The sequence below is a fragment of the Furipterus horrens genome, unplaced genomic scaffold (genome assembly GCF_987537825.1).
Source record: "Furipterus horrens unplaced genomic scaffold, mFurHor1.1.pri manual_scaffold_1, whole genome shotgun sequence".
NCBI classification, from domain to species: domain Eukaryota; kingdom Metazoa; phylum Chordata; class Mammalia; order Chiroptera; family Furipteridae; genus Furipterus; species Furipterus horrens.
The window spans coordinates 23562465-23575759 of NW_028327171.1; the positions used below are offsets into that span (position 1 = coordinate 23562465).

The 13295-nt window shown below is 38.9% G+C and overlaps 1 protein-coding gene across 1 annotated transcript in view; it reads left to right on the forward strand.

Moving 5' to 3' along the window:
- The first annotated feature begins 331 nt into the window (after window positions 1–331).
- The window catches only part of TIPARP (TCDD inducible poly(ADP-ribose) polymerase), a 28175-nt gene continuing 15211 nt past the window's right edge, over window positions 332–13295 (forward strand). Inside the window, exons 1-2 of the mRNA XM_090271786.1 lie at window positions 332–545; window positions 3561–4522. Of these exons, the coding sequence (XP_090127912.1) occupies window positions 3603–4522 (920 nt within the window). The 5' untranslated portion in view covers window positions 332–545; window positions 3561–3602. The remainder of the gene's footprint in view (window positions 546–3560; window positions 4523–13295) is intronic.

Genomic DNA, 13295 nt, shown 5'->3' on the forward strand with positions numbered 1-13295 from the left:
CGGAACAAAGTGACCCTCCATCTACCCGCAGGCAGGTGGAGCCCGCCCCAAGGGAAGAGCAACTCTTTTCCTCACGGCCGCGCGCTCCCTGAGGCGGGTAGAGGAGGACCCTCCCGGCAGCAGCCAGCCCATAAAAGGACACGCCCCCTCGCGGGAGCGCGCCGCCGCCACGCGCCTGCTCGCGAGCGCGCACGCGGGGCGGGTCTCCTTCCCGGCACCCAATGAGCGCCCGGCCTCCTCACCCCACCCCACACCCCGCCACCAAGGCTCCGCCCCCTTGGCCGGGCAGTCGCGAGCCAGCGACCGGAAGCCACTTTAAAGCAGAGCTCGAGGTGACAGGCGAGCGATCTGGATCGGGAGTGCGGTCGCAGGTTTCTGCGCTCGCGGCGGCGGAATGGCCCGAGTGCCGTTCACCGCATCTCCAGCCTGCGACCCCTAGAAACCCAAACCTGCCCTCCGCGGCGACCCCCGTGCGGACGCTGCCCGCGTATCGGCGGCGCTGCAACTCGGCTCCCGTGGTCGCTTCTCTCAGGCTGCCTGTTCAGGTAAAGGGCTCTGGGTGAGCTCTGAGGAGCCAGTGAGGGACCCTGGCGGGGATGGCGGGCGAGAAAGGGGCCGCCGGCCTCGCCGCGACTCTCACGGATCTAGATTGATACTTAGATTGTGCTTTTTTGTACCGAGTTCACTCGAGTCTCTTCAGCATCGGGATGGAATTGGTTTAGACTTCTTAGTCACTTAGGGCCTCTGGCAGGTGTATAAATCGGAGTAAAACACTGAAGGGTTTAGTAGGGGTCGCGGGCGTCTACCCGTTCCCCCTGAGGAGAGCGGACGCCTGGGAGCGTCTGTGCGGCCTCCCCCTCAGGAGCACTCCGCAGGTCGAGAGGGAGGCGCGGTAGCTAGGGGAGCCTTCCGGCGGCCCCGCGTTCCGGCTGCAGCCCAGAAGTTTGCAGGCTGTTTTCACATGAACTTTGGAGGTGCAGAAGTCTTCGCCTTCCTTCCCGAGGAGCGCTGGCCGCTTCCCCGGCGCTTGCCGGGCTGTTCTGCGATCCTCCGAGTCGCGCAGGACACTCCTCTCAGGAAGGTCGGTTAGGGAGGTGAAGAAGAGATTGACTGTGGACGGCGCCCAGCGGGGCTTCTGGGATGGAGGGAAGCCGGGGCGGGAGGCGCTCGTTGGGAGGAGGCTGGGCCGAGGGTTTGGGCAGCTCCGCGGCGCCAGTGGAGGGCAGGCGGTGGGGTGAGATGCTCGGAACTCCGGGACCGAACTGGCCGAGCCTGGCGGCTCCTCAGCGACACTGCGCCGAGTTGGCGCGGCCGGGGGCGCGGAGCTGCGCAAACCGCCGCGGCCCTCAGGAGGCGTCGCCCGGACCGGGGCTCCGCGCGGTGTCGGGCGGCGGGGTGGGCCTTTGAAAGAGTCCCGAGTTTGGAGCCGGCGGTTGCTTTGGACCTTGCTCTCAGCGGGGAGTGAGGGGTGGAGCGTTAGGTAGGTCGCCCGCGGCGGGGACCGCAGGAAGTGTCCTTCTAGTCTTTAGTTTTTGTTAGGCAAACTAATTGAGGAACTAGGTTCTATAGACTTCCCCACTCCAGCCGCTCCTCCAGTTTTCTGCCTCTTCCTCAGCTTTATTTCCGAATGTGATACGGGGCGGTAATGGGAAAAGTAGCGTGCGTGTCAGTAAGATTGGTTTAAGGTCTGTTTCGCCTTGGTGGGGTGTGCTAGGAGTGGTTAGTGCGTGTGTGCGTGCGTGGAGGATGGCACAGGCCGGTGTGGCGTGGCGGAGAGGGAATACCACAATCTCTGCCAATTGTGCCTTGAGGCAAGAGCACTGAATTATGAATAATAACGCCTGGCTTGGCCGCCTTCCAGTTGATTAATGTCTTCTGTCAAGTTCCTCCCTCTTCGTGAAGCTCTCCCTCACAATGGCAGCTCACACTGAACTCTTTCTCTTTTTTTCTCTGTTTCTACCTTTTCCTTTTGTACTTACCATGGAGGCTAACACCTTGTGGTTTTGTTTTTCCATTTTTTAGTTTTTCTTAGGTTGATCATTATGCAGTTTTTCACACGCTGATTCAAGTATCCAGTTAGGTCTTTAATATTCATTTTTGAGGGCACTCGGTTTTATCATTTTGTTGTTATTATTGACCCATACAAACTAATAGACGTAGAGGCACTTAATAAGTTATTTTTCTTCAGGAATTCAGCCAAAAGCTATCGTGGGGTACTCAGTGTTTGCATTGTGCTATGCACTGTAATGGGTACCTGGGATGCATACTTGAAGTCATGGGCCCTTGCATCAAGTATCTTTTTCAGTATATTGGACAGGAGAAGAGGATTAATTGCTCATCACCAACCTTTTCCCTCCTGGCACAATGCTACATTATGGAAGAGACACCGTTTGTCATTTTACAAAGTTTCCTTAACTTTATACTTAGTTCACCATTTGTCATTTTACAAAATTTGCTTTATACTTTGTTCCAGTTTTTTTCAAGGAGTCTGATTCATTGAAGAAAGGACTTTTATTCTCTTTCAGTAGTTCATAAGGAATCTGAAATGTGGTTTGTGTTTATATTCTTGTGTTATTTTCTACAATATGCCTTCATTTGCCTTTAAAAATATGCATACATGTAACTTTTCCAAAGACAGGGACAAGGAGTCTCTTTCTGTATTATGAAGCTGTGTTTAGTTCGGAAACAGTGTGTGCTGTGGTTGTTACTCATGTACCTGCTGTTGCCAAACAAGTCCTGGTATTCCTTCTCCAGCAGTGGTAATGTTTTGGGAATTGTAAAGGTAGACTCTTAACATCTTTGGGGAATATATTGGAACTTTCTGAATACAGCAGGTCATCACAAATGTCATTTTCATGTATGAACTTAACTGTTGTTTATAACAGTTAGCTTATGGTAAAATTGGTTATAGTTGTTTCCCTTAAAGTTACAAATGACCTTAAGTAAGGACTTAACTGAATAGAAATGCTTCAACAGGCTCCTGGCTTTCTCCCATATAACATTTTAATTGAGAGCCCCTGTTTCCTCACTATTCCCCAAATTCACTCACTATTTAACTTAGAAGTTTATCCTTCATTTAATGGACTTTTTTTTTGTTTTTTTTTTACAAAGAAACAGTTTTTGTCACCTCATGAAAAAGGTGATACATAAACAACTATGAAGAGAACCACAAAGCAGTGAAGATGTGGTTTCCCTGCTGTAATCAGTTAGTTGCACTTATTTCAACCCCTCATCTCCCACTCCACCCTAGACTTACAGTAAAAATTCATACCCCAGCAGAATTACAAATTGTTGTATATTAAGTCCACAAATAAATTTCAGGAGCCTCTTGGAAAATACTGTCTTTTACATTTACCTGCTGTGGGCTTTTGAATAGCATTGGCTGCTTTGGAGCCTTGATTTCTCAATAAAATTTAGAATTGACCCCTAAAGATGAAATACAACGTAAGAGTAGTGATTTCAGGGACTTAGTCACCAACTAAAACAAAACATTTTGATGAATGAATGCGATCCAATTGTTGTCAGCTTGTAAGTGATCATCTTCTTTCCTTTCCTGGTAGGATTTTTTAGACTCTGAGGAGCAATTGGAGCTAATCCACATTATGGAAATGGAAACCACCGAACCTGAGCCAGAATGTGTAGTGCAACCTCCCTCTCCTCCTGATGACTTTTCATGCCAAATGAGACTCTCTGACAAGATCACTCCACTGAAGACTTGTTTTAAGAAAAAGGATCAGAAGAGATTAGGAACTGGAACCCTGAGGTCTTTGAGGCCAATATTAAACACTTTGCTAGAATCTGGATCACTTGGTGGGGTTTTTAGATCTAGAAACCAGAATTCGGATGAGAGCGGCTTACATGAACCTATGGTGAAGAAACCCATGGAAATCAATCCATCATGTCCGCCAGCAGAAAATAATATGTCTGTCCTGATTCCTGAGGGGACAAGTGTCGGGGACCAAATACCAGAAGCTCGTCCTTCCACTGATGATGCTCCAGAACAAGTGGTTCCAATCCAGGATCACAACTTTCCACCAGAAACCATCAGTGGGACAGTGGCAGATTCTACAGCGGGGCACTTCCAGACTGCCCTTTTACAGCCAGTTTCAAGTGATGTTCCTGTTAGTCCTGACTGCGTAGACAAAGTCATGGATTATGTTCCAGGGGTTTTCCAAGACAACAGTTATACAATTCAGTACATTTTGGACACTAGTGATAAGTTGAGTACTGAGCTCTTTCAGGACAAAAGTGAGGAGGCTTCCCTTGACCTTGTGTTTGAGCTGGTGAACCAGTTACAGTACCACACTCACCAAGAAAATGAAATTGAAATTTGCATGGACTTTTTGCAAGGCATATGTATTTATGGCAGGGATTGTTTGAAGCACCACACGATTTTGCCCTATCATTGGCAGATCAAGAGGACAACTACCCAAAAGTGGCAGAGTGTATCCAATGATTCCCAGGAGCACTTGGAAAGATTTTACTGTAATCCAGAGAATGATAGGATGAGAATGAAGTATGGGTATGTATTTATAACTTCTTTAAAGCTGTTGTTAAATACCATAGAGAAGGTTTAAAAGCTTAGTAGGCTGGTTTTATTCTTTTTTCTACTGCTATTCTTCTGGCTGTGTGCTATACTGATTTTTCATGGTGGTTGAATGCAAGCTATTTACTTATGCAGACAAGGACGTTTTTATGATTTGAAAAATTTAAATGTCACTTTGCAATACGTGTATGACTGTGAAGTTAAATATACCAATGCAATTTTAATCACACAGGAGAACTTGATTTTGAAAGAAAATCCATGGTGAATCTAATAACATAAATAATGAACACCTAATATATCTAATTTTAAAGTTTCGTATTTTGAGTTACTTCTACTTTTTAAAGGAAAATAGTATTGTTTGGAGATTTTTGTGGCTCTCTTGATTTTGAATGATTACAACAATCTTTCTGTGAATGATTCAAAAGTTCCTCCCAAACTTATAAGTCATGCCCAAACATCTTAAATCGTTTTTTTTTTTTTAAGTTTCCTTAAAGCTTTTTACCATTAAGCTTATTATTCTATTTATCTTACAGGTGAAATAAATAGTTCCACAATCAGGGTACTTTTTTAAACCTGAAAGAGTCTTTTAACAGTGAATGGAGGGAATGTTTATTTTATGTTAATAGGTATGTTTATCGTTTACATAAAAAAGTTAGCCTCATTTTTTTGTATCCAAGACATGTATATAAATAATTCAGTTCTTTTAGTATGGCTGTCCAAGCAGTATTTACTGATAGGATAGAAAACTGAAGTTTCCACACCTGGATTCTTCTTTAATTGAACTTAAAATGAAGAAGAAAATGATAGTTGCCACATATGAAGTTGTGAGTGCAAAAACGGCTATATGATATTAAGCTTTATATTTCGAAGTTGTTTCTCCTATAGTATAGAAGGAGTTAAAAATGTCTGATGTTAATAGTTATTTGTGTATGACCCAAGAGTAAGTAATAAAATTACTTAAGGGGAAAAGAGCACTTTTATCTATGTTACTTGATTTGGGAAACCATGGGGGTATCTTGACTGCTTCACAGATAATAAATGGCCTGATGTGTATAGTACTGAGAAATATGACCCATAAAGAGGAAAGCTATCCTAAGTATCTTAACCCAGAAATCCAGGAGAAAAATTTCCTTGAGAGGCATCTTTGTTCACAGATAAGTTGGGTTACCCTCTTCTGGTATCTAGAGAGTCAACAAACATGGTGGCAGTAACCCATTTCCAAGTTTTAATTCTTTTAGTCTTGATGTTCACCTTCATAAAGCTAAAGCATTGTTGGCATTGTGGAAACCTGGTCCTTTTTCTTTTTTAAACTTCTCTTGTTCCCATTTAGTATTAGGTAAGTGGTTTTTTAAAAATATTTCAGTTATATAGTACACAGATCTGTGTCTTTTTAGCAACTCAATTATGAGGCTAGAACTTTACATATTCTAAGAGGCAAATGGTCATCTAAAGGGATGTATGGAACAAGATGAGAGACAATGTAAGGCCCAAGTTTAAAGGTATTATTATATAGAAGACTCTGAGATAAAAAGTAAGATTATATCAAGAATGGAGTTTTCCTGATCATAAGTGTATTATCCTGATAATAGTATGCATCCAAGATTCTGTATTGTTTGGGTAGTGAAATTCTTAGATCCTGTAATAAAGCTAAGTATTTTTAACTTTTTTAAAGCCAGCATTGGAAGACAACAGTGTTTTCCATTCTCTTAAAAATCTTTTTAATAAGGAACTGTCCAAAATCTCTGTTGCCCATGAGCTAGCGATTCTCATTGGTCAAGGTTAATTAATTTTATATACTCTCAAAGCCACTCTAATCCTTCCATATCCAGATTGCAAAACTGCAGAATAGTAGCCTCCCACTTCCCTCCTATGAAGCACATTTCCTGTCTGCTGAGTACTTTAGCATCCTGGTACATTAAGTTTCTGTCTGTTTGAATTGGTCGGGATTATTGTCCAACACATTACATTCTGTTATGAGCAAGGCAAGATGAGTATTTTTTCGAGAAAATCCAGCAACTCTTAGGGCAGCAGCATATTTGTCCTTTGGTAAAATTACTTTGCTGAAGAATAGATATAGATATTGTTGGATCAGTTATAAAGTAGTTGCAGTGAGTGCTTGATTTCCAAATCAGTTTTACTAAGGTAATGTTTATTTGACACTTGAGAAGGAAGGGTATGAGTGACTTATTGTTATTTCTATTGCAGCAGATACATTGTTAATGGTAGTAAGTTGTCCTACCCTGACAAAAATAGCAGAGTATTAAGTTAATTACTAGTAAAGTGCAGGTTCTCCTTGGAAATGTTATAAAATTAAAGATAGTTAAGTGTCAAAAATTAGGCTTTTGGGAAGTTGACCTGTGGTCATTGCAACCTGGTTTTCCTTGTATTCCAAAGCGATGTTGTGTTTCCTGGCAACAAGATGCAGATAACGGCATGTTGGGCCTTGCTGAGAGATTCACAAACAAGCTGGAGCAGCCCAGGTTCACATGGTTACCACATTATTTGGCTAAAGCTATTAATCTCTGTGGTCAGGCCTGTAAAGCTGGTCTATCTGTTCAGATTGCACATAACCAGGAAGTGTGTGTTCAGCTGTGTATATGTCCAAGTCAGACCCAGCAGTCTTTCGATTCAGGAATTATGAATGACAGTTGTTTATCCCACTTGTGTTCAGTATTTATATGACTTGGTAAATCATTATTACATACTATATCCATAATACTTCATTGTCTGAAACTTTGGGAAAGTTCGTAGTTCTGAGTCTACTGTGCAGATAAAATTCTTTGTTTTGCAAATGTAGTAGATTTAACATCTAAATCCAAATTAGATTTGCAAGGTTCATAATATTCTCAAGAATGAAATTGGAAAGGAAGTTGGGTTAGATAAGTTCACAAGTCCCTTTTACCTCTTCAGTCAAGATGCTTAAAAACTAAAAACACATTTAAAATAGAGAATTTTGCCCTGGCCACTGTGGCTCAGTTGGTTAGAGCATCGTCCTGTAAGATCAAAAGGTCTCAGGTTTGATTCCCAGCCAGGGCACAAACCTGATCCCTGGTCAGGCACGCATGGGGCATGTAAGAGAAAGTAATCATGTTTCTCTTTCTCCTTCTTCTCTAAAAGCAGTGAAAAAAATGTCCTTGGGTGAATTTTTTTTTTTTTTTTTTTTTTTTTTTTTAGATTTAATGTCAATAATAATAGATGGTTATTTGGTTCATTATAATGAAATTATTTTAATTATTTTCCAATTTTGCCTCCACCCCAAGTTATGATATAACCCCACTTTTCCACCACACTCTGCTTTTGTACATCTGCAGGTATTCATTGCCAACATCAACTGGAAACTAGTCGTATGTATGAACTCCCTATATTTACATGCTTACCCTTCTTTTGCACATGGAATGGGCTTTGGAGAATTTCCAAATTCCAAATATGAAGTTAAGAAAACAACATTGAATGTTATGTTTTCAATTAAGGAAACATAGTCTGACAGTTTAGGTACTCATCCTTATTTGAAAATCATAATAAATGTCAGGTAAGCAGCTTTAAAAGAGCCTCATTAAATGTAGAATACTGTTGTGGATAATTGAAATAGATGAGGATGTGCAAATCTCCCATTAGCAACTAAGATCACCATTGGTTTTCACATTATATCCATTTTAAAGTGTGCCAGAAGTCTTACAGTTATTAACAACCATAAAGAAGAGGCACTCTGCATTTGGAGTTAGTCTGTAAGTGAAAATATGACCAGTGAGTATTTCTAATTCTGATTCTTTTGAAAGAGAGTGGGAAGGTGAAGTAGAAAGTTGCAAACCCTGACACGGGTTAATTTTTCTCAGAGAACAGTGCTCTTTTCCCCTCTTTTGGAATTACAGCATATTAAGAAAAGAAGGAGTTTTACTTGATATGGCTTATGCTTAGCAGTGTTGTCATAGTCGTAGTTTTGAGTGATTTCAATTGCTAATTGCTCTTAGAAGTTTTTTGTTTTGTTTTTTTAATCTGTCCAAAGGATAATACCATTAGATGACTTCACAGGTACTCTGTGAATGAAGACAGGAGAGTTGCATATTGATGATAATAAAGAGCATATGCTTTTCTTTTATGTGACTTGCAGAGTGGAGTATCTAAAATTGGGCAAGCTCCTGACTGAACTCTACTGGAATAGTTAAATTAGCCAAGTTAGCTCTGGCCTGCACAGCTGTGATGATGTATGAACTAACTCATTGTGTGTTATTGATAATACTGGAGAGATGAGAAAAGCTGAAACTTACTGTGACTTGTGACTTTTTGGTATTTCTTGAATATACACAGCTGGATGAGTTTGAATTTATTTTTTTAATTCCTGCCTAAGAGAGAGAGAGCTCCATAAAAGCAATAACTGTATTTGGAGTGACTTTCAAAATGTGTGCCTTGTGCTTAGGATAAAGCAATCCAATGAATTATTTTTTGTACCTCTTTCTGATGCTATTTACATATGAAATAAAACTAATTGGCTTCTTTCTATACTAATTTAGAGGAGTTACTGGGTTTGTAGAGCTGTTGTGGGAATCAATAGCAATCATTCATTTATTTATTTTCTGGTTTTTAATCAATAAGCAGATTAGACTCTTTGAAGCAGCTGTCACCTGGTTTCAGGTTGAGGTCAGTCTGTTCCCATTGTATTTATGGTCATGAAAATGAACTTTGCAAAAAGCAAAGACATTTGGAGTAAATAGCTTATAAGGTTATCTGGCAGTCCCTAAAAATACATCATATATTACACATTTTATTATTGAGTTGACTCTAAAGCTTTTACTTTTTATTGTAAATAAGTAGGAAAAAGAAAGTAATAACTCCATTCAGCATAAAACTTTTGCATATGTGGATGTGCAAAAAATGCAATTTTTGACTAATTCACTCTACTGTGTCCCTGTAAATCTATTTTCTATTGTTACACTAGAATTTCTAGATTCTAGATCTGCACTCTACCATAAAGCAAAGGTAAATTCATAAATTCTATCTCTACATCTCTGATATTAGTCAGTGATTCTTAGTTTTTTGTTTTTTGGTGTTTTTTTTTTTTTTATATTGGGTTTGGCATCTATTTCTAAAGGGTAAAGCAGCATGTAGCCCATATAAACCTTGACCCAAGGGATGCTACTAAAATCCATCCATTTGAGATTGTAATTGTTTTTCTATGGCCTTTCTTATTTCTTATCCCATGATTTGAAACTACCAGATTCTGCGTCCTTTTTGTCTAATGGTAATAATTTTGACCACACTTAACTTAGGACCTATGGCCCTCTTAACCTAGGTCAGCAACCTTGAATATTTACCATTGCCCTGTTTGTGAGTTGCAGTTGCCTTTTTGTGGAAAGAAAAATTAAGTATATGTGTATGTCATTTTTGCAAAGGAAAAAACATATTTTGAGTTACAAGGTGCCTCGTAATTATTCTGGCATGACTTTCTATGAGGCTGGTAAGTTTTGCAAGAAACTCTCTTTGTTAAAAGCAGTTGAGTTTCTTTTCTAAAATAAATCTGGGAGTCCTCAACTAAAGTGAAGTGAATATGAGTGATCTTGTATAATTGGAGGACACCGGACTGCTGAGGGTTTCATCTCGGTTTGATGTTGAATAATAGCTTAAGATCTCAGGTTGAACTGTACATACTTGGTAACACCATAACCACAGACTATATAAAGGAATAAAATACTTCTTTAGTTGACCATTTTTAGAAACAAACAAGTCACATTTTAGATATGGAGGGACTCCTTTAATAAAAACAAAATATTGTTTTTTATATTTATAGATTACTTATGGTAGTGCTTTCTAGGGACCATGAATTATACTACACAGACTCACCTCTATTTTAAATCCCTGTGTTAAAACTAATCTAGTGTAATTCATGACACATTAACTGAAAGCCTTGAATTTCTGATACAGATTAATTACTTGCTAATAGGGGAATTTGAAATTATATGGGGTAGGTTCTGAAGTACACTTTGAAATCTTTAAAAATAAAGGATTTTATGTAGATAAGTTCTACTTATTCAATTTGGCAGTTTGTAAAGATTTATATATATTCTGTGCAAAAGACAGTATTTCAGTTTTGTACTAAATATTATCAGTTCTGTGATCAGGAACTCAAATTTTAGAAGTTAGTGATATGTTAAGTTTCTAATTCTGAAATTTCCAATTTTCATTGCTGACCTCGTCAGTTGCTAAGACGAGCATAGAGGGAGTTACCTAAGCATTCCTATTTGCAGTATTCATATAATAAAATGTGTCTGTCTCCTCGATCTTTCTCTGCTACTCAGTGCTGTTTACTTACTGGTAACACCCATTTGACCAGTGAAGAACCTTTGCATGGTAATCACAATGAAGGGGTAAGCTCACATGAGAGTGAGAATGCTACAGTGGCTGTTTCCTTTCACATTCCACAGAAACCAGTTATTTGCCAGTATATGTGCCACAAAATGTTGTGTAAGGAGTATATTAGAATCCCCCATGACTTAAGTCGTCTGAGAAAAATTTGTTCAGGAGATTTGTATTCTTTATGCAAATGGTGTCTGTCGTTGCTTCTGTGCATAAGGAAGGCTTCGTGACTAGTCTTAATGTTGAAATATAGCACTGCTCACAATGACTGGAAATATTTTTTGGTTAGGCCACACTTACTCGAATTTCTTCTTATTATATTTATTTTTCATTTTGGATTAAGATATTCTTAAACTCTCCCCTTCTCTTTTGACATATAGCCATAGAGTTTGGGTGACCTTCTTTGCTCTAAATTTTACCAGCGCTAAATAATAAGTGAAGAATGGCAGGGGTAGGGGCCCAAGGGTGAACTTTGCTTGTAGTAGTGCATGTGCTTTCAGAATCTTACCTGCACCCTGTGTGTGATCTTCATAACTCCTGCAGGGTGCAGAGAGGGTAAATGGCAAAAAATACTCTATATAATTTCCTGCTGTGGTTGGTCTTTGGTTTCTGTCTGTCACCTGGCTTCTCTCTCTCATTTCCAGGCACTGAAAGAATAAAAATAAGCACAGGAGAAATACTAGGTTTGCCTTCCAAGTTAATAAAAGAAGTGAAAGACATCCTTAAATGGGGGTAGAGTATGTGAAACAGAAGGAACTTTGCTTGCTTTCTGAGGTTTGGATGATCCAAATGTTGCTACACCTCTCAGTAGCATTGTGCAAAGTGTTCTACAATTAATTTGCTACTAAAAATTAATGTGGATTCTCTTAAGTAATTGATAAAATTGAATCGTGGCTTTGTAGCATCCCTCTCCTCTAGGAAAAGTTGACTGACTTATGACCCTGTTGAAAGGTTTTGTTGTCACAGTTTACAAAACTTAGACCATTAAAAAAAAAACTCTCAATATGTTTTATATAGAAAGTTTTTCTTTTTTCTTTCAGAAGTTTTCTTTAAAAACTTTCAGGTTGTGATGCATTCACTATATACTAATTTGTATACATTTAAATTCATTGCTGAAAGAGTTTCTTACTCATTTCTGGGTCCTCGTAATAAGCTATCAGTGATTATATTTTTAATTTGTTCATTTATCAATTAGTTTATCTCTACTAATTGGGGGAAGAAGACAAGGCTAACTTGAGAAAGTTCTGAATAAAAACCTTTTTAAAGGAGTTGTTTGTAATTTTAAAAATTAGCTCAAATAAATTAAGATAATAAGATTGTATCTTACTGGGAGTTATTAGAGGATATATTTTATAGTAATTATTTATAATGAGTATTTCATTTTATGTATAAGTGAGTTCTGAATTGTTTGACCTTATTTGAAAACAATTATTTTAAGCAATTTTAGAATTTATATACACCTGATTTTATAATGGGTATGTAGAAAAGTTTTATAAACGTATATTTCAGCTCTCTTTAAATGTTGTCAAATTCTATATCTATATAATTGAATTAATCAGTATTTGTGTTTTGAGTATATGGCAGACATTTTTATTGTCTATTCTGAGGTGAAATAGAACTCTTTCAGTTTAAAAATATTTCACTTAACAAAGGGGATGTTTACTCGTCTTCATGAAAAGCAACAACTGCAAAATTTAAGGTAGTGTAAGGCATGATACACATTATTTTAATCCATTGTATGCTCTCTATCTCAGCTTCTTACAGAAATTAAGTTTCACTTCCTTGTCAAGCCATGGTTGAGAAGTATATCTTACTTTACTTCTAGGAGTCTCAGAACATGGGATTGAACATGAATAAAAGTTAAGGCTGTGTTACATTTCTCAGGTCTGCAGGGTTCAAAATTTAATCGCATGCCTCCATAAATACATAGCAGTGAGATCTTCAGAACTCTTAAGTATAATTTTTATTCACCAAAAAATTTGGGCTCCCACATCTTATTAGAAAGTTCTTTTGTATTCTTTGCTTTGATCTGGTAGTTTTGTAATAAAAACCAAAAAGCCCAAAACGTTATTTTAGTAGGTTTCTTTTCCTCAAATGGATATTGTCATTTATTTTAGTGGTTCCATGAAGGGGACTTCATTCTACAATATTATTTCTTAGGGGTTTAGGAAACATTTAGATGTTCTCAAATGGTTGTATCATAGTACAGTTTTTTGATAATAAACTGTGTTGTGTGTTTGTTTAGTTCCCCACTTTCTTAAAAACGGGGTATCCTTTTATTTAGGAAACCTACCTGCCTTCCATTTTTCTCCTGTCTCTTATGCTCTCATTGTTACTTCACACCTCTAGTCTGACTTTAAGACCACTTACTCTAGGGGTCTAACAGTTTGTAAATCAGACA